The 23,193-nt window shown below is 36.6% G+C and overlaps 1 protein-coding gene across 1 annotated transcript in view; it reads right to left on the minus strand.

Moving 5' to 3' along the window:
- Positions 1-23,193, minus strand: part of GPATCH2 (G-patch domain containing 2) — a gene marked incomplete at its 5' end in the record, with an annotated part of 114,117 nt that overhangs the window by 11,582 nt on the left and 79,342 nt on the right. The window contains 3 exons of the mRNA XM_084261096.1: positions 899-981; positions 18,646-18,716; positions 21,913-21,952. Of these exons, the coding sequence (XP_084117222.1) occupies positions 899-981; positions 18,646-18,716; positions 21,913-21,952 (194 nt within the window). The remainder of the gene's footprint in view (positions 1-898; positions 982-18,645; positions 18,717-21,912; positions 21,953-23,193) is intronic.

The raw sequence follows: 23,193 nt of genomic DNA on the forward strand, positions 1-23,193 counted from the left end.
ATACGTTCTCTTTTTCCAGACTGCTGCCACTAAGGTGCTTTTATAACATTTTTAATATTATTCTTGGTCTGTCTCTGCCACTGAGGTTTGAAACAAAGAAGTTTCAGGAAGGGGAATTCAATTGGAATACAAATATTATGCTTCTCTAAAGACATCTATTTAGGATATATTTGAAGAATTGTATGTGTTGCATATGTTGCTACAGTAATTGATATATGATCAAGACACAGAATCCAGATTTCCATATTAACAATATATTAAAAGCCTCACACAGGCACACACACACATATATAATTAATACAACAAACTGATGAATGTCCTATATATCACTGCTGAGTATTGAAAAAGTCATTTCATAACTGTGACAGCAGCAAAATGCATCCAATGGTTGTGACCTCACATCTGTAAAAATGTTTCAGAAATGTGCTTGCAAGTGCTTCCTATTTAATCTACAGCACTAATTTTAAAGGTGTTTCACAGCCTTATCTCCACATTTTCAATTATTTGCCCAAGAATTCATATCCTATCTTCACTGTGCATTTAGAGTATTCATACACATTCCTCAGACAAAGAAACCTCATGTATTCCACCTTGTAATGCTTGAAGCAGGCATAAGCAGTGATCTTTATTGTCTATGATTCTTCGTATATGAAAAAAGATTTATTCTCTTTAAGAAGTGCCATGCTACAAAGGACTAGAAAATGGAAATGTTTTAGGGAGAATTAAGAGTGTGTATTTATTTCTTGATCCCTGTTAATAAATAACGAGAGCACATATCTGAAGTTATATGGAAAGTTACTGAATTTGTCAAGCATTTCCCCAGGTCACTGACCTGCTGCTTTGTATTTAGAGATTTAACATCTTGTGTTTTGTGTTCTGTCCCAGGGAAATTGGTTACCTGTGGGTCCTGGCAGGGGAGCAGCTTTCCTTCTCCGTTTGATGTCTCCCATGCACAGTGATCCCAAATGTACACTGGTTTGCCTGCAAGTAATTATAGGAGAAAACTATTAACAAAGGAAGAAAACCATCACATAAATACACAGCTTCTATAATCTGAACCTATATCAAAACATTCTCAACCAAGACAAAGCTGCACAGCCAAGCCACCAATCTTGTTTATATTGAAGCGTAATTATGTATGTTGACAACCGCTCAGTATCTAAACACAGCATCATAAATTGTTACTAGAATGAATAATATAAAGGGAATGCTTTTTAATTTTCAAAACTGGCAATCTTTCTAGCTCAACATAAAACAAAAACACTGTTGCTCCTGACAGGGAAATAGCTAAGATTAATTATCTAAAGAGATCACAATATTGTCGGTAGGTTAGCAATTGGCTAGTAACGCCTGACTGTCAGAACAACATTTATTACATGAAGGTATAATCAGGGGTTTTTTTAAGGTAAGATGAAGAATGAAGCAGAAAACATGAAGCAGTAAACTCTTCAAAGGTACATGAAATCAACTTATAGCACACCAATTTATCCTTTTCTAATTCAGTGGCAAGTTGTGAGAATGGTAACACAGAAGCATGGTATCTGGTGTACTCATTAAACAATTATGAGCTTACGCCTGGAGACTTGAAAATTGGTGGAGCTGCAGAGGATGGCAAACAAGCAAATTTTACTGCGTTAAAGCCAGCTATTAGAAGGCAGATACCACAGACAAGGGTACATTTGGAATTCCCAAATACTGAATTATGGAACAGAATCTTAAAGGATAATTATAGATATTATTTTTCTTAAAAGCAATGTACACTGCCTGTAGAATGGAATATATGCAGCTGGCATTTCTTTTAAACTAGAAGAGAATGGGGGGAAAAAAAATCAGTAATTTCTAATCTCCATAATTTTAATCTGTCCATAAATGTTACTGAGAACTGTGATTCCTACCACAGTAGCACAGTGAATTTTGCTAAAACTACAAGCTCAGAATCATACCTGAGAGCCTACTGTAGCACAGTAATGCTGTCACTCCTGGGATCTGGTTGCACTGTGTATATATGACTTAGCCTTTACTGCATTTATAAACTTTTTAAAGCTATGCCACTTCTAAATGAGTAACAAATGGTTGTATATTGTTGAGAAGCCTCAGATCTGCTCAATGTGTGAGAAAAATGTCTTGATGACAAAAGTGACAGTATACAATCCTCTCCGTATCTCTCTCAAAAACATACAGTGCCAGTATGTAGATAGTAAAATATTCCAAGAAATTGAAGTTTCACACAGAAGCGCATTCTAGGTTCATCTAGTGAACCTCTATTTCAACAGCTGTTTAATGGGCTTTGTTTTAAAATAGATGGTTTCTTTGCAATTTTTCTAAAGTGAAATTGTATCCTATTTTAACATCTGAAAACTGAACACTGTTGAACTAGTATTTTAACGCAATGATAAATTTAAGTTCTAAATGTAGAAAGACATCAAGAAGTGTAACCCTTTCATAATTGCTTGTACAATAAAGTAAGTTAATATGTGGAAATAACAAAGAAATACAACAGGGGGAAATAATTATCAGAGAAAAATATTAAGAGGTGTATATAACATTCGTATGAAACATGCAGGATAAGTTGTGTGGCAAATCATATGTTAAACAGCGCGCAACAATTCATTTTCTCTTCTGAATGAAAAAGGGAGAAAGTCGCCAGGAATACAAGTAGGATGAAAGATAAAAATTAATAAAGTCAGGCAATTGAACCTGAAGACACAAGCCACAGCAGTAACAGCTAGCAGCATTTGAGTTATTTTACCCAGAATTGATTATCTGTTACACTACATTGAGATATCTAGATTATTGATCCGTAAGATTATGGTACCGGGGTCTCCCCACTTTTCCTCCAGGCACAGGGAATGGAGTTGCAACAAATAACACTAAGTAAGGACTACTTTGTTATTGTTGTCACCCTTCATGTAGAACATAGCAGTTACTTTTTAATTTAAAATCAATGAGCATCTGAAAGGCAGCCTTGTTCCTTCAGCATAAATGAATCTCTTGCTTTTGCCGAGCACAACCACCCGATTACCAGCCAAGGTTAGAGTGGGTATTTCTTTGTTGTAGAAAATCCTGTATGCCACAAATAAGCCACAATATGCTAGAACACCAATTAAGCTTTGTCAGCCCCAGTTTAACGGCCACTATCACCAAACATTAAGCCACATCGTGATTCTGAAGTGGCATTTACTTTCGCCAGGTCCTAGCATTTGATATGCACTGTCAATGTAGATCATAGCAAAACAAAAAGCTTTTTTTTAATGTTACTTTTTTAAAGAGGAACAGACGAGAACTATCACTGTCCTGGAAGCGGAGGTTAGACAAAATGAACTATTATTCTGAAGCTGCACAGTACGTTTTGAAATGCTTATAATGGCGGTATTATAAAGTACAGAGAACTCTGACCCTCAATAAGGCTAAGTTCAGCATAATGTTTCTTAGCATTAAATCAGAAGAGCGCAGATTACAGAAGGGAAGAAAGCTATTTGCCTGACTCCTCTTTACTTACCCCTAGCTTGCTTCCAGCTATCATTTATAAATAGTGCTCTGGAGGGAAGCTAGGCATTTTATTAGGGAAAAAATAAAACTTGTTAAGACCACCTTGCCTGAAAACTTGGCTTTTGACGTGCTGGTGACAGGGACTGGAGCAAGCAGTGTCAAATGGAATAATTTTAAAGGAAAGACAACAGGAACTTGTCGCCTCATTGTATGCATTTACAAATAGAGGCTTTTCAGAGTATTAGGCCTAGTTAAAGCTGCCCTCTGGATAAAAAGTGTTCCCAAGCAGCCTCAGACAAGCTTGGGAGACAAACAGATGTGACTATGGTCCCTGGCGTTTGGCAAGAACACTCACTGTCAATAAGAAAAATATGAGCATGGACAGGGCATCAGCTGCACCATGGCCGAGCGGGCCTGCAAGTGTCATAGCAGAGGCAAAGTTGTGGCAGAGGGAAATAAGAGGGCTGCAAAAGCCAGGCTGGTGTGAACTTACACTAGCATGCCAAGAATTTGTTTTTATTATTGTTGTGTCATGCCTTGACATACTAAACAAAAACACTGGAAAAGCCACTGTCAATTTTTATTCATTTTTCATCTTGCTCACCATGGTTAAATTCTCCATTCTATGTGGTAAATAAGAGCCTCAAAAATGAATACAGAGTGGGAAAGGCAGCAGCAACCAAAAGGCTCTTGAGATAACAAACACAATAAAAACAGTTTTGATGCAGGAAAGTATCACAGAAGCAGTGACATGTAAAGTAGTTCACAAGCATGTATGCATTCTTGTCACAAATGTCTGAAATTCTGTTATGTCCTTCTTAAACAGCTGCTGTCTCCCTAGCCTTTCTTTGAAGGTAATTGCCCTTACTATGGTACATATGCCTCCAACTGTCTCTTTCCACTCCCCAAACATCCATGCCAATACAACACAACCTCGTTTTCTGTATTTTCATAGCTCTATAAGTAAATATCTTTGATGAGTGCCTTTTCTGAAGTTACATTCACCTCTCTAAGACACAGGTTATATTATGTCATGTCATACTTTTATCTTCCCTGACCTTTGCAGTCAATAGACCATTTGGTTACATTCCCCCAATAAACATCTGATCTGCGGGGAGCCTACAAGCTGCACTGCTTTAATTGCAACCCACCTTCTGAGCAAACAAGCATGCAAAGTGGTTCATAACTCTTTCACTAGCAGTTTCCACCTTTGCTACTATCAAAGTTCATGGGTCCAAGACACTGGGAAGGATAATACAACATAAACTGGGTGTAGGACAGCAGATATTCTTGAATACAAGTTCTGTATCTCTGGTTTATTACATCACTCTGTAATCACTATCATCCCATGCAAAAAACCAAAACAAAAAACAAACAACCCCCCAACCATAACACAAAACAAACCTCTCCCCAGACAACTCCTATTTAAATTCACTAATTGTTCCACAAAAAAAATCACAGAACGTTAGGAGTTGGAAGGGACCTCAAAAGATCATTTATTTCAACCCCCCTGACAGAGCAGGATCACCTAGATTAGGTCACACAGGAATGCATTCAGGTGGGTTTTGAATGTCTCTGGAGAAGGAGACTCCACAACCTCTCTGGGCAGTCTATGCCAGTGCTCTGTCACCCTCACAGTGACAAAGTTTCTCCTTATATTCACATGGAACTTCCTATGCTCCAGCTTGCACCCATTGCCTCTTATCAACAAAGACAATGTTATAGAGGACAGTGAAGACAGCGTTATAGAGCAAGCAGCTTCACATGCATTACTGACATGGTCTAAACGAGCAAAACTGTCATCTCAATTTGGGGAACTCCGGGTACTAGTTTATTATATACAGAATGTTTGCATGCTTATTGTATATGTCTCACTGCAACAATATGTCTGTTGATCACTTTACTCTGTCTGTCTGCTGTTAGCAGCTGTCACTTTCCTCGCAAGCTGGAATACTTTGATATCAGCGCACTTGCTTTTGTTGGTGCACTGTAATTGCGCTGATGGTTACAACATCATTGAAGGCAAACTTAATTTCGTCCCTTAGTATATTTACTGTCAAGCCATTTACCAGACAATACTATGACATTGCCAAGATTACTTGTAAGTAACAGAGGTGATGGTTTTATGTACTGCTTGTGTCAAAAACGCATAAAAGTACTGATTACTAACAAAGGCAGATGTGGGAGAGTAAGTGTTTTTTGTTTAATGGTATTTATTAAATTCCTGCAATCTAACTGGGAAAAATCCTATGCTGCATGCTGTTACACTGCGATGATGTTTTCAAGATGCCTGATTTCTGATTTCTAGATCACAATTAGATGAATCAGTAACGATCAATACTTGCCTACACATTATATTCCAATTAACATCTCTCTCACCTGAGGAACAAATGCACAGTAAATAGTGACACGCCGTTCTGCCACACTATCAATGCATTCCTGCAGATGGCTGTAGAACTCTGCAAGTTTATCGCCACTCAACGCCTCAGCTATTGGAGAGTAAAGTTTTTAAGTGAACCTCCTTCAGAAGAGATCACAGTAAATCAAGACTGGTTTGCATTTGAGAAGGGACTTGAGAGAATTATTTTGAAGGGGAAATCTCCTTGACACGGTCAATACTAGAATATAACTATGAAAAAGATTCGAATCTGGATATAATTGAAGAGTGAATGCAGTGAAGACCATGACTCGCTTTAGGCTTGAAATGACCACATAATTTCTCATAAACTGAAACTGAGTAGGGAGCTTGTGAAGCAACACTCCCAGCAGCAGATAAAAATGAAAAAAAACTCCAGGACAATAACAGAAGCAAGCCAATAAACTGATTAAAAAATGAAATGTGTGGAACAGCTCAACTTACTAAAATGAAAGAATAATTCCAGCAAACCTCCCATTATTCAAGTAACTTTTGCACACAAATATCACACAAACGGATCTCATATCGTTACATAGAACGGACTTGTAATGCAAACAGGCTTAAATGCAGAGACTGCTGCATCTGGTGGCCAACCGAAGTGCATCCATTAGCAGTGCTTAAACAGGAGAGTTTGCATGAACCTCATACTGCACCTCCCTTCCTAAATCTCCACAAGAGGAAGACAATGGTTTTAAGAGCATCTGCAATCCACTGAACTGTTTTTGATCAGTTTAGAGGTAAACATCACTAAAATTTCTGTTACGTATGTATTTCTACATGTCCCTATCAGCTAATTAGCCAAGATGAACACAAAATTACACTTCCATTGGAGTCTCCACAAATAGGGACTTGATCAACAGACAACACATCAAATACACGTACTAGGCAACTGGTGCTGTAACTTTGGGAAGACTATTTGGAATTATCTAGGTATAACAAATACTATTTATCATTGCCCCAGTATGCATCTCAGTATGACCACGAAAAACATGCACAATGATTTAATAATATCACAATGAAATATGCAAGGCACATTTGTTTTTGAGGAAAGCTATATGAAACACAATAGCTAAGGAGTTCTATAAGGAAAGACTTCCTCTTTTGCTTGTAGCGCACAACTTGGCCAAAACATGGAGACCATACCTTTGGTCTCCATTTGAACAGCCAGAGAATATGCAGTAATGCATGGGCCCTGTGGACAAGCGAGAGAGGGATGGCTCTGTGTCCATGGTGAAGAAGGCATCCACACTTTTCACTCTCTAATACATGTATAGCACAAGTGCACTTCCAGTAGGTGCACACGTCACTACTTTGAGGAGAACATTTCTGGGGAGTGGCTGAAGACAACTAAGAAAGAGTGAACAAAACAGTTGCTTTAACAATGAAGATTTTGATTCTACATCTTTGTATTTATTGTTTAGGGCAATCTTGAAAAACAATCAAGCAGTGTTTTGTTAAGAGTGTCTGAGATAAACCTCACTCATTACAAATTTACCTGACTTTATGTCAAATTGATGTATAAAATCAATAGATTTAGTCTTTAGCTACAGAAACATATCATATGCATGCGTGCCTGGTGGCAACCTGGGAAGTCAGCATATTAAATGCCAGAACACTCACAGTCTACACCAAAGCTACTGCAATAGCTGCATTTCTGGTGTACAGCTCCTCAGCTGAGTATTTTTTCCAGAAAAAAAAAAAAACACAACAAAACATTTGATAATGGGACACTGAGATCATGTGCTCAGGCTGTACATAATGTACTTCTACTTCCACCAAACTCTCTCAGTAAATCAGAATTTCCTGGCTTTTGTAGACCCTATGAAAGCTGCACTGGTGACATGCTGTATAAGGATTCTTGGAAATCAGAAATGTAAAAAATTATCTCAATTTTGCTTTATTTTATTTTAATGTGTGAAATAATTAACAAATTCATACATACTCCCTCATGCTAACTTTCTCAAGGTTGTAGAAAGGACAGTAGAGTGTTGACCGTATTAGAAAGATTTCTCTTTTGGCTAAGAGTGGTAGACCAGTAATGTTGCAAATTGGTTTGTCTACAAAAGTTAAACATCTTTACAAAAACTTTTCACTCGGTGCTAAAGAACTGGCAATACAATAATGAAATACAATGCATATACTGTGTATCTATTATTTTAATGCTTCTGAAGATGTATTTCTTTGTAGTACCACTTTTCTCAAACACCGTTCAGGTGAAATCAGTTCTACACTTGATTTCTCCACATCCTTTAAAAATAGTAAAGCTTTTCTTCAGACTTGTCTAAAGAATGACATCATCTATAGAACAGATTGCTTCACCTGACTCCATAAGTGCAAAAAACATTACATGAGCCAGAAGAGGTATGTGCTTTATTTTCCTTCTATTAAATCTTAAACAGATGTGATAAAACCATGCAACTCTATCAAACTCCTTTCATACTCCACCAATCTGTTCACAACATAACTTTAACCATAAGGGTGACATACCTATACTATTGAAAACCTTAATACAATCCTATTATGAGAAAAAATATAATCCTCCCCTGACCCTCATAGGATTACCTCATCTCCTAATGCTATATCCTAATATGTTCCTTTCTGTTATCTTTTTTTTTTCAGGATTTTTAAGTGTCATTCACTCACAGTAGTCATTCAAAATTTACTTCAACTCTACACATCCACACACTCAACTCCAGACCTACATAATTTTAGCAAACACAATGTAACACAAAAACTCACATCACTACATATGTTTTGATACCCAATCTCAAGTCACTTGTGCACTTTATCTGTGAACTGAGTCTCAAAAAAATTTAGTAGTAGAGGCCTACTGCCCTCAGAAAGGATAATGCATTGTTTTTTCTTGTTTCTAATTAGTAATTTAAGCATATGTTCAGCATTTAACTCTAAATGTTTGCCTTTTCCCCAAGCTCTAAGACAGCTGTCCGAGATGTGAATGCCAGAAAACATTTAAATATCAACATCTGTTGAATTATGTTAATTTAGTGTAATATAATTGGGCATGAGTTGGAATTGATCAAAAGTATATGAATTATACAAAGGCAAATCCAAACCAATATTCTGGTGTACAAACAAGTCACCAAGGAACACTGAGGGAACAAAACCAAAAACTCCACTTCTGTTAAAAATTAAATAGCTAAACCTACCAGTTTTCTTCAAGAAATAACATTATTTTCAAGACAGAAAATGAATTTATACTCATTCAGAATATAAATTCTACTTTCATCCAGAATTTTTCTAAATACGTTTGACAGCAAGAGCCACTTTTTTTTGTGTCAAGAAATAACTGATAAAATTTAATAATGTTCATATTCCTGTAAATGGTGAAATGTAGTTAGAAAACAGGCTGCCGTACTAGAATGCCATCTTGTTACAGGACAAAATAGTTTGACAGATTTTAATGTTTTTTTACTGATTTTGCGAAAAACACTGTTGGTATCCAAGAGATATAGGCCACGATCCTGCTCTGAAGTGATTTAGAAATGTCTTTATGACTTGAGCTGAAACAATGGACTTGAACAGATACTTCAACAGAAGGACGTGACAGCTTACTCAGCTATACTATTTCTTCCAGGTATTTCTGGACACGTATTTGTTTACTAAGTATGACAATCACTACATAAACTCAGTGCAGGACAGCTTCATCAAAAAAAAAAAGCAATATTAACACTTATAAACTTTATATGCATATAAACTAAGAAGAGAATGGCAAAACTAATTCTGAAATCCAAAAATCAGCAGACTGAACAGTGTCCTTTGCTTCCCTTTGGCTATGACAATTCCTGAACACCAGTTTCCAGACAGGCTGAAATGCACAGTTACAATCAATGATCACAATTTCAAAAAATCTGCAAAGATGATAAATGTGAAAAATTTAGGTATTCTGAAAAAGTCCCCACAACCTACTTCCTACTCAAGATTTCTTATGAATTTGTTCCTTCCTTACACAAAACTACAGTCTGAATACAAGACGGTGTGCTTATGCCTCAGAATCCTAGTCAACACGCACCAGTGGATGTTGCTTTACATACGTGAGACTAAGGGATCCCTTTAAGATTAGTAGGTTCCTGATGTAAAAATTGCACAGACTGTTAAATTCACAGTAAGAACAGAAAGAGGCCAGCCCACCTGTCCTTCACACATGGCTATTCATCCTTATGTTTGTGGTATGCAGCTTTCAGGTGCCTGTATGGTGAACCAGACAGAGATTACTTGAACTTTTTGTGGCAGAGGGGAGATGCTGGGACAAATGAGTAGCGTGAAAAAAGACTGCAGAACAATCTCCTTTGATTGTGATGCTGCTTAGTGATATGCTAAACAGTTGTAGAACCACAGCACATGTTGCTACTCATAGCTCCTGCTTAGACCTTAAAGAGAAGGAAGGGCTCTGAAGCCCACATTTTTACTTTTATGCCATTATTATTTAAACAGGTAAGCTAAGACAAGCAAAGCTTGAGCTCTGGAGCACAAACTCAAGGAAAAAAAAAAAAGATATTATAATGAAGTTGAAAGTGTGAGAAACAAGCATACTATGTGATAAAATTCAGGTACTTTAAAGTGAGAAATTTGCTATCAATTCCTTCAGGGGAAAACTCAGTCCAGATGGTACATTGGGAGAATCCAGAAGTACATAATTTCTAGAGGTTATCTGATTTTATTATTATATACTTATTTAAAAATCAAGATAAATTGACTTCCAGTTAGTTAACACACTCATGTATTTGTAGAATTCAGTTTAAAATGACAAATTTTTAGTATCACTCTGCAGATTGTATATGGATATTATGAAGTATATTAGATTTTAGTGCTGTAACAATGCAATTCAGATGTGGATGTGTACCTAATTATATGATGCAATGAAACTGCTCAGATCATATGGAAAATGAGTTTTCAAAACAGAGCAAGATCTCTTCAAAATTTCTGCTACTTTTGCAAATGTATTTATTATGGAAGTTGGGTTAAAGTATGATACTTTTAAGATACTTAAATAACTAACGTTCATCTAATCAATGGATACTTTAAACCTATCTATGAACCAATATGAAGGTTTGAAGATTTCCACAAAATTAAGTCTCTCTAAAGCATCACACACAGGCTGTACTCTGACACAACAGAGTGCCATTCCCCTCCACTGAATGAAAATCTTTTCAGGACCTTAAAAATAAAGCTGTACCACAGAAAAACCTCAATCAGGAACTGCCCTCTTCTAAAGTGGCATCATCCTTTATTCTTCCTAAAGAAGAAAAACACCAAACTGATGGAATAATGTTGTCCCTGAGGGTGACAGCAAGGGAGGAAAGCATCGTGTCCTCAAACATTCACATAATTTAATCTGGAACTGCAAATATTATTAAGCACCAATCATAATGGTACAGTTACTGCTTCATGCCACTCCAAAGAAGAGATAAAACTGCTTAGTTGTTAATTTCTAATGATGTAAACACATTTGGATTTTAATGTTATATCTGAATCTCCTTCATTATTAGCTCTGGGGTTATGAGATATTAACTTACCACCTTTAATAATTTTACACTTGATTTAAAAGACACGTTAAAATGCTACGTTCTTTTAAAGTATTTTTGTTGGGAATATGTGTTCATGCAATAGCAGAAGTGAATCACCTAGTAGAACAGCTATGCACTGCTTGGCTTTACTGCAGTGTGAGTATGTGCACATTTTCATGTATAATTTTCAAAAACTGGCTGAATTTACCTCCTCTGGTACTGTAATTTCATTCCGCAAAAGCCACATGAAACAATTACAGTTCTTGTAATTAACCAGTAGTCTAATGTACAGTTTTCTTATCCCAATCCATTAACAGCTGCTCAAAAAATGTAGTAATTAATGGTTTCATTTATTTTTGGCAAACCTGCAACTCGACAAATAGTTTTGTATCTGCTGCAAATTAGGACTCTTTCCCAAACAACAGATGACACGGTGGGAAAGAGGGAGCAGGCAGAATACTTTCACATCTTTGTCTCTTTAGAAGATCAAATAAAGAGCAGCTGCAATGCTATTTGTCACATCTGTGTAAAAAAGTACTGTGATCCATACCATCAGATGAAAATGAACAAGTGCTGTACAAATGTACTAATCAGGGTTTCCATTTCAAACTGGGAAAGACAGAATGTAGTATTTCTAAACCAAAGAAACAACACACATTTGAAAAGCTCTAATCAGGTTTGATGCAATTTCCCTCTTAGGAACTTTCTTTAAATATTAATTCATAAAGAATACTGTTAGTCATAAAAAGTGAAAGTACTGGAGACACATCCTCTCAACACACAAGGCACATAATTTAAACAGGACTGAGAACAACTAGGGAGAGACAGCTGCAGAGTACATGGGGAAGTTATGACTAATGTTCTGGGTTTGTTTTATCAAGCACATCACCATTTGGTAGCATCTGACATATTCCCTTTAGGTAACACTTCTTGTACTGCTCCCATGGTGTGCTTTCCCAAGGCTCTCTTTCAGGTGCGCAAAGACCCGTACTTCAGTCTGAGCTGCTCACCATGGCAGGAAAAGAGTTCAGAGAATTCCTGGCAGCTCAAAACAGAGCAGCAACGTGTAATCACTGGACCACTAGTACACAGTCTGCCTTTCACACTGTAGTAATGGATTAGTAGGGTCTTGCTGCTTTTTAAAGAAATATCAACACACCACCCCTGCCTCAAGCTATGTTCTACTTTGCAGCCACAAGAAACAGCCAACAACTTCGATCTAAGGTGATGCTGTACACACCAGATTGCTACCACGTAACTGATGCTGTGCTAGCAACCTACCTTGCACAATTCTACTCCACCTTAAAATCACTTTTGTGAGTATAACTTAGACTTCTTTCAAGCCAGGGCTGAGCGGCACAAGAACCACAAATAATTTTGGTTTTGTTTTTTTTTTTTTCTTTTTAAAGATCTCTGAGGGAACATTAGGGTATGGAAAGCCAAGATGGAATTATCATCACAGGACAAATAAAAGTATGGGTAAGCAGTGAAAATTTGGTTGCTATTTTCTTTTCAGTTTCTCAATTCATGCATGTGCCAAATTCTAATTCCAGTACAGTAAAAAAAAAGTTGGTAAAATAATTAATAATACTTAACAGGAACACACTGTAAAACAAATATGACACAAGATCATTATGTATAGTCAAGGAAACACACAAGCTTAAATTAATTTAGTAGTCTGCTGTTTTTCTAATCTGCAATTCTGTTGTTTCTAGATTACAGCGTAAAGTAATGATTTATGGCATCTACTGTATAGCCAAAGGCAAAATATTAGGTTGCTTAAGTATTTTGGTTATTCTATCAGTGAGGACAAAAGTACATCCAAACTTCATAGGGATGTCATGAGGAAAAATAAATTCAGTATTAAGAGACAGTTGTGTGACAGAGATCCCCCATATATTTAACAATGTAATGACATGTTCAAAGCCATGTTATGGCAGCTCAGCAAAATGCCATTCAATGCTGTCTCCACAGCTGACCAAAGGAATCTCTTAGACCTGGGGGATGATCTTTAGGTAGAACTCATTTTTACAAAATCTTAAAAAGGTGACTTAAGAAAATGCGTTTTACCTCACGACTGGAAGAGGCAAACAATGAGCACATGATCAGCTATGGCAGTTCAGCTGCCAAGCAGCAACTTGTTAACTTGCCATAACTCAATCATGTTCAATTGTTTGCCCCACAGCCTCAGGCTACAGACAGACATTTGGTCTGCTAACAACTGCGCCAGATGAAGACATTACTATCCCAAGCTATTTGTTATCACACATCTGCTGGAGATTATCATCTCCACAGCTCTGCTGGAGGAAGAAATCATGTGAGCAGTCCCTAATATGGTTTGTTCAAAACCAGCCAATTTAATTTAAATAGGTGAGCTGAGCTAACCAGGCTGGTTTGGCCTGAAGCTTATTAAAAAATGCACACACACAAAAAATTCTTTACTGGCAAAAGAGTAGATGCTGAAAGCAAGCAGCTGGAAGAATTAGCATCTTTAAGCAGCATATCTGGATTTGTGAGGGGACTGTTTCTGTCCTAATGCAAAGAAAACTTTTCCAAGGCTATACAGGAGAAATAAATGCAGCTTAGAAATTAGTATTTTTTAGTACTGGTCATATAAGTTTATTAATTGATGGGAAAAGTACATGTATATGTACGTTAAAGCTTATCTTTAAAGGCAGCATAAATATATATATATTTTAAAACGTTTAAAAAATACAGATCATGTGTTGAACTTCATCAGCATAGTATCATTAACCCAGGTTTTAAGTTTTGCGGTGCAGGACTGTCCCCCTCCTTAACATTTTGTTCACTGGTAGCCTTACCATCAGTTATCAACAATGTAATAACCTTGCCATAAGTAACAATCGGTGTTAATTTTATATGGGATTGGCTCATTATTATTAACAGACAGAAGAAACCTAATACAAGCAACCCAGTCCAGTAAAGCTCACCCAGAAAATATTGGAATTATTCCACCACGTAGAAACAGCTGCAGGCCACCATCATGCTTAGAGCTCTACATTTCAGATGTATTTAAAGAGTTAATTTAGCAACAAATAGTAAGACAATATAAGGTCACAGACATTACTTTTTGCATGGCTCTTTTTACGGGGTTTACTCATCTGAATTACACCTTGATGTATCAACTGTGGTAGTTTGACACATGCCAGAACTAATTTAGAGCTAATTTTATAAACTTTCAGGTCTAAGTAAATACTTGCATTCAACAGAAGATTGAACTGCATATGCTTGTAGTACACTGAAATGAGAGATTTAGTCCACTGTTACTTAATTCTGTATCTTATCCTTGTGATCATTGGTATCATTGTAGTTTAGTGGGTTTTAGAATATTTGGGTACAGGTAAAAATCTAAAAGACAGATTTTCATTTTAAGCTTTCATACACAGTAATGATGATTCATGTTTGCAGCTAAGGTGAAGTTCACAATTTTATTAATTATGATTCTGTGATTAACTCTGTGAACAGTACCTGGTATTAAACAAGTATTTTCTATAGATATCTTGTTAAGCAGAAACACTATCTTTCTCTATTGTCTGGTGAAAAGAAGATGAACACTTCTGGTAGAAGCGATAATCTAAAATTAAGTCATAACAAAATTAGCCTTCAACACTAACCACTGATAAATGTGAGACATGTCATTAACCACCATGAATTTAATCTCTAAGGAACAAAATACCAGTGCAAGTGTCTTAAATAGAATGACAATAGGTACTATAAACATACGAGGAGATGAACTAAGTATTTGTCATGTGTTGTTCCTATACACCTGAAATTCAATCTCTGCTTTGGTTTTAACAGCTTTTGATAAAACCCAAAAGTATTACTTTATAGAACACTTAAACAGTAGGAATAAAGTAGTCACCAGACATGCTATTGGCCTGAGAGAAAAAATGTTCGCACGTGGTGAAAATTAATTTTTCAGCACCTAAACTGTAGCAAGAAGGTTAAAACTTTTTCAATATACATGTTGTAAATAGGACACATATGACTTGATATTGTAAGACGACAGATGGTCTGTTAAAAATACCATTTTCTTAGAAGAAATTTGAGAACCTCATGAGACTGAATGTCTACAAGTCTATGGGGCTGGATGACATGCATCTCAGGGTCCTGAAGGAGCTGGCTGATGTGGTTGCCGAGCCGCTCTCCATCATATTTGCAAAGTTGTGGCTGTTGGGTGAGGTCCCTGGGGACTGGAAAAAAGTCACTCCCATTTATAAGAAGGGGAGCGAGGAAGACCCAGGGAATTACAGGCCTGTGAGCCTCGTCTCTGTGCCTGGGAAGATCATGGAACAGATCCTCCTGGATGACATGCTGAAGCACATGAGGGACGAGCGCGTGATTCGGGACAGCCAGCACAGCTTCACCAAGGGAAGATCGTGCCTCACCAATCTGGTGACTTTCTATGATGGAGTGACAGCATCAGTAGATAAAGGGAAGGCAACCGATGTCATCTACCTGGACTTGTGCAAGGCCTTTGACACAGTCCCCCACTACATCCTTATCTCTAAATTGGAAAGATGTGGATTTGATGGGGGGACCATCCAGTGGATAAGAAACTGGTTGACAGAACGTAGACAAAGGGTGGTGGTCAATGGGTCTATGTCCAGGTGGAGGCCGGTGACAAGCGGGGTCCCCCAGGGGTCTGTCTTGGGACCGGTGCTCTTTAACATCTTTATCAATGACATCAATGATGGAATTGAGTGCACCCTCAGCAAGTTTGCGGATGACACCAAGCTGAGTGGTGTGGTTGACACAACAGAAGGAAAGGAAGCCATCCAGAGGGATCCTGACAGGCTGTAAAGGTGGGTCTAGGTGAACCTAATGAGGTTCAACACTGCAAAGTGTCAGGTGTTACACCTGGGTCAGAAGAATCCCAGACATAGATACAGACTGGGAGATGAGCTCCTTGAAAGTATCCCTGCTGAGAAGGACTTGGGGATTCTGGTAGATGAGAAACTTAACATGAGCCAGCAGTGTGCTCTTGCAGCTCGCAAGGCCAATGGTATCCTGGGCTCCATCAGATGAGGGGTGGCCAGCAGGGACAGGGAGGTGATTGTCCCTCTCTACTCTGCCCTCATGAGGCCCCATCTGGAGTCCTGTGTCCAGGTCTGGGGCCCCCAATACAAGAAAGATGTAGAACTGTTGGAGAGGGTTCAGAAGGCCACAAAGATGATTAGAGGACCGGAGCACCTCCCCTACGAACAGAAGCTGAGGGAGCTGGGTTTGTTCAGCCTGGAGAAGAGAAGGCTGCAGGGGGACCTCATTGCAGCCTTCCAGTACGTGAAGGGAGCATATGAACAGGAGGGGAATCAACTTTTTAAAAGGGTAGACAATGGCAGGACAAGGGGGAATGGATTAAAACTAAAGGAAGGAAGGTTTAGATTAGATCTTAGGGGGAAGTTTTTTACAGAGAGAGTGATGAGGTGCTGGAACAGGCTGTCCAGAGAGGTGTTGGGTGCCCCATCCCTGGAAATGTTCAAGGCCAGGTTGGATGGGGCCCTGGGCAACCTTGTGTAGAACCAGGCCTGGAGTTTGGTGGCCCTGCCTGTGACAGGGGGGTTGGAGCTCTATGATCCTTGGGGTCCCTTCCAACACATGCCATTCTATGATTCTATGAACTTCTCTTCAAGTCACTTTACAGAGCTAAGAGTAATGTTTCTGTGCTAGGCAGAGAAAACGGTGGTTTTCTGAAAAAGCAGAAAAACCTATTTTGAAATAATCTGACTCCATCTTTCTCTGAAGAGAAAACCCTTTGAAAACAGAGATGATGGTACCAGGAGATATCAGCAGGTAACCTAACCTTTTTTACAGGTATTTTAGTACGATAATATACTGTGGCTATACGTACATCATAATAATGGTTTATGTAAGTCTTACGTTAATATTACAGATATTTTATGGAAAATGTCAGCCTTTAGTCTTGGATTTGCCACCTACTGCTTCTACACAGCCCTGCCAGATGTTTACTGGGATAACAGTCTAACAACGTACCACTGATTGAACATGAAGAGAGGTTGAAGATCACTTCAGGTATTTAATGCCATTTAAAAACATCTCTATTCTAACAGCTTGTGTAGGTAGCAATAACTTCACAACAGCTTCAGTAGTCAGAATAACAAACCCAGAAGTTATGATTTCTGAATTCCATAGGCACTGATTTTTTACATTGCTACTTCACAGAAAAGATCCTAAAATGTCTTAAAATATAATGTTCCTTACTGCTCACTTTATATACCTCCTTTATACATACTCTCATGTAAGCAGCCTGAAAGTGAGAGTGTATTTATGGTGAAAATTCATACCTAAAGTGAACTAAGTCTAAAATTCTGAGAAAAAAAATGATTTAGTAAGCATGCTTGCCATAAAACATATGCAGAAATTTACAACATTTTTTGGTTTAATAGAAAAGGCTTAATAGACAAAGATAACCACCACTTCTGAATATGAATAACCGGCACTTGCATAACTAATGATTTAGATCATGAAACCAGGACTTGTATATAATGAAATAGATTCAGATTGAATAGGCATATTTTTGAAAGAGGTAATGGTTTCATAAAAATTGGGTAAGGTGTTAATTGAGGGAAGCATTTCTGTAGTTTCCCATTTTAAAAAAATACTAGAATTAGAAAAATTACTGGCAGAATAGATTCAGCAGGTAACATGCATGTAAAAAACCCTCTATGAATAGACCCTCAGACCAGTCTCCATGAGTTCAGTGTTGAAACGTTTTGTCTTTCAGGGTGAAGATAAAAGCTGGAAGTTAGAACTACATTTGCTTTCAGTAAGTATTCACAATGACAATTTTGTTGTCAAAATATGATCCAAGAACAATTTAAGTGTTACAGTATTTATCTTCTTGATTTCAAAACCACATTTTCATAACAGCAATTTTATACATTTTTCAGCACTTAACTTACATGCCAGAAGCACAAACCTTACTTTGGCATCTATTTAATTCTGATGTTTACTAAAGTGATTAAGTTTAGTAAGCACAGTTGGATACAGTCATCAATAAAGTCCAACACCCATATTTTTGATTATGGCACATAAAAAAAAATATCTTGAAAGTAAATCATCAAAGCCCAGAAGACCCCCGAAAATACCCCAAAAGAATGGTGTAATTTCTTGCATAAAATTGGATCAACAAATTCATCAACAGTATTAATGACAGCTGCAGCATCAACTTACCTGCTAGCTGTTTTTACCGAGCTGTTCTTCTTGTGTCCTCTCTCCGATCGGTTGTCTCGCAAGAGTTGAAGCTATTAACAAAAAACATTAAGAAGAGTCTCACAAGCAATGTCTTTATTTAGTTTTTAGAAATGTTATCCTGACACTGCAATTCTTTCCTGTCTTGAGTCATCTTTCAGGAGTTTTCACTCAAGACTCTAAAAGAGATGGACACTTTGAATTTGCAGTAATAGCTAAAAAATCAAGATATAGCCACTAATTTATAATTCCTAATTAACTGAAAATGTAAAAATTAAAGCATTCTCAAGGCATATTAAAAAGCCACGCAATTAACAATTAGCTTATCTGTAAACTGTTACAATTTTAATAATTAAAATTTTCAAAATTTTGTAATGGAATGTCTGGGAGAACACTTAAATTACAAAAAATAAAGCTATTCAGGTTAGCTTTTGTGTCTAAGCAGTTACGAAACAGTTGCAAACTCTTCTACAACTCGGGAGCTTTTGTAATTTGCAAGTTGCAGAATCAACAAAAACACAGTATTAAAGCTTCCCATAATAGCAGGGAAGCAGGAATAATGAAGGTTTTGTTTAACTGAAATAGTGACTCAGCTTCTGGAAGAAGCTCTGAATTAGTCTGGTTTTAGGCAAATAAAGACAGATTTTTCATTCAGATGATGTCCAATACTTAGAAGGCTATTTCCAGCAGTATGATATTTGTCAGGATGAGTAAAGTAGGAGTAACTGTGAAAAATGACTGTCAAAAAAATTACACTAAAGCAATTAAAACCAGAGAATATGAAAACTACAAGTGTTTCATAAAACTAGTCATATGCTGAAGAAAATATAGAATGAGAAAACTGTTTAGAAACAGACTACAGTAAACACATTGAAAAATCTGGAAATTAGGAAATTATGAACTTCATAACCACACCTTAAGTGGTTATGAGCATGGACATGAGCATGGACTCCAAAAAATGACACCCTTTTGAGAAATTGCACTTCATTAGTTTTTCCCTAATTCCCTATAGCTTGCTTCTTGTATAAGGAAGGATCATTTAAAATGTCTGGTTCTCAGATGCTGTACAAATAGTGTGGTTGGTTTTTAAAAGGCAATCTGAAGCATGCCTAAAGGTAAAGCATCTTATTCTGATAAAATATTTCTTTAATTTTCTTATTGTCAACAAATTACAGCGCTTATATTTAAATGTAGCTGTGATTTTTACTGACATGACATTTGTACAATGTGTATCTATTTCATGGTCAAGCTAAGTAGAACAGTTTTTCTGGTATAAATATTATCTGGCCGATAAGTGAATTCTAGTTATAGCATACACAAATACAGATCATCTGCCAGACTTTAAATTTGGCTAATTACTTGTGTTCTAACATAACAACTTCAGCTCCAGAAATTAAACCCATGCAACCAGTTGTACACCATGGATCTTCACAAATATAGTGATAATTTTCTTGTCCATCTGAATTTTCATAATCACACTGAACCATTCCAATTTCTTTCAACATGTCTAAAAATATCCATTATGTGCCAGTAGTGCCTATACTATCTGATGACACCAGTTTTGCTTCACAATTCATTAGTAAACTGTAAATTACAAATACAGTAAACTGCAGATAAGCTCTGAAAACACAGCTCTTGGGAAATATAAAATAAACACACAAAATGTAAAATTAATTCAAATCTACTATTACCTAAGAAAAGATATTAATTATTATTTTATACCAGCAAAGGAGACATTTTTCAAACTCTTAATGGATAATACTAGCACGTATATGGTATAGGTTAATGCACTTCTCAGCATGGAAATCTCCATCCTGTTTTAATATTTTAATTACACTGCAACTTCGTTATCTAGTCTACTAGTCCTTTACATGAGACATTACATTAAAAAATGGAATTAAAATAAAGCCCCAACACTCAAACTCATTCTGATCTAGCAAAGTCGACTGCTTATAGCAGCAAAATTTCAGGAATAGGACAAAGATTAGCCCAAGAGAACTTTTTATCATGAGTAACTAAGATGAAGTACACTCGAATTTAAAATGCTCTTTTAAAAATGTGTTTCTTCTGCTAGGAAATGTGTTTCAAAATGAGAGCAATGCGAATCATATAAAGCAGACTGTTTAGATGTTAAGTGTCAGTCAGCTTACTGTAACATGTTCCCATTTTACAGTTAAAACAGTTCTAGGTTTTATCCACTCCCTCAGTTTTGGGCAAGTAACAGCTACTCAGCTTACTCTGGATTTCAAAAAAAGGGTAAGGGGACACGAAAGAGTGTACACTGATTTAAACTCTGACTTACTGGAGCTACAAATGTTCACAATGCATCAGCCTAAGATGAATTCTCCAAAGTTTCTACAGATCTTATTTCCTTTGAAGTTTTAACTCTATCTATATTTGCAAATGTACTAGCAAACTGGCACAGATTTAATAACTGTGTTAGTCTTTTTTACAGAGTTAAAAAATGTACTACGGAAATTTAGTCTTAAATTTCAATGCATTGTTGATATATTCAGCTACTTATACTGAAGAGTTGAAGTTACTTATACATTTCTAAAATGAAGCCAGATTTATTTTGACATTTTGAAGTTCTTAGGTGTTATGTTCTGTTTATACCTCAGTACCATCTAAAAAGAAAGGTATTCCTCCAGGTTTCCAGACAAGCCAAAGAATTAAGTGCTGTGCTGCTAATTAAATATAAACGTGTCTTCTCATTCCCTCAATATCTCTAGGCTTAGACCTCCTAGGGAATAGACGATAGGAACTCAGCAGACAAACTAGTGATATTTTCACAAATATCTGATCTGCACCGTGATGGAAACTTAGCAGTTCCTTTTTTACTGTTGTGATTGTTTTAACCAACGAAACACACACAAAAAAGTTCTTTCTGTACAAGCTTTTGTCGCTGCTCTGTAGCTCTTGATTTTGGAAGTCAAATATTTTGCTTTCCAGCATTTTGAGGAAACGTTAATTAACAAAATAATAATAATAAAAAAAATGAATCAGACTTTTCATGTAACCTGTTAAAACTCAAAGATACTTAACTGAAATTAACTGACTAATTAAAGGTTTTTAATTAAAAGATTTTTGGAAATGTGCTACTGTTACTTTTTCCTTACAAGAAAATACGAAGTCATACTTGCTCTGTTTATAATTTCTTAAAATATTAGCCCACTACCTCTGGAGTAGAGGTAGTTAAATTCCTTTATACATCTCAAGTAAACTGCTCTTTATCAAAGCAGCTCTTACCTGGCTATGTTCCTTCCTAGCCCCAGGGCTAAACCAGTGGCTGTGGGAGAAAAAGAAAAGACAGGTTTAACAATATAACTAACAAAGCACATGCTGTCATATGACCAGTCTGTGCGTGCTTTTGGGTATTTTATTGTCTGCCAGGAAAATACAGCCTTTGGCTATGCTTTATTTTAATGGGGTATTTTTATTGAACTTCTTAAGCCAGTAACAGTTTTGAAAGAATGCAGTGCAAATTTCACTTCTGAGTAGCTATTTGCTTTATAGGTAATTATATTTTGTCAAATAAGCTAAAATAAAATTTAAATTATAGTAATTTAATATACTATAATGCATGTGCTATAAATAAAAGTAATTCCATATTTAGTACCAAAGTGTTACTTATTAATGACTACAGCTGAAAAGATTTTTAACCACTGTGGACTACCTGGGCTTTGTTAACGCATTATTTCACAAACTGAGGTCTCAGTTTGAACCTAAAGTGAAATTCAAAGTCCATGAATTCAATGGCTTCATATCTCCATACAATTGCACAGTTTTGACTACTGGCAGCCTTATTTCATAGAGATGAAAATTTGAACTAAGACGTTGACATGTGGGGAACAAGACCTCACAATGTGACTTTTCCCTCAGTAGCAGTAAAAGCATATTAATACTGGTACACAGAATCACACAGAACTGAATTAACATCTGAATGTAGCTGTAGTAACAGTTATACATAACAGAGGCAAATCTTGACACTTACAAAATGAACGGGAGAAGGAAAAAATAGTTAAAACAAGGAGGGATCTGAAATTGCATGTAGTACCTACATAATGCTCATATAAACAAGCAATAGGTTTTGGGCAAAGAATAAAATAATTCCAGCTATTATAATATCACACATAAAAAACCCATCACACGATCTGCTATTATGCTTGTAAATTCCTCTAGAAGTGCAACCAAAGATTATAAGCTTAACCAAGTCCCACTTCTTCTGAAGTAGTTAAATTTAATACAGTTCACTCTGAAGCACATAATGACACTGAAAGTTTTACTTTATTTAATAAACTGAGAAGGAGTTTCCATGTAATTCTCTGGCCTATTTTTAAAAGTCACAATTATATAACTTTGATGGCTTTTGGTCACTCAGTTTATGTTTGTTGATGAACAGTCAACCCTCTCATTCTTGTATATAAGACCAGCTGTCACCAAAACCTGCGTTCTTCTAACTCCTATTTCTACTTATAGCGTGATTAATAAATATAAGTTAGAGATGAAACAGAGTTAAAATTTTACACT

Source organism: Gallinula chloropus (genome assembly GCF_964237585.1).
Source record: "Gallinula chloropus genome assembly, chromosome: 3".
In the NCBI taxonomy this organism is placed as follows: domain Eukaryota; kingdom Metazoa; phylum Chordata; class Aves; order Gruiformes; family Rallidae; genus Gallinula; species Gallinula chloropus.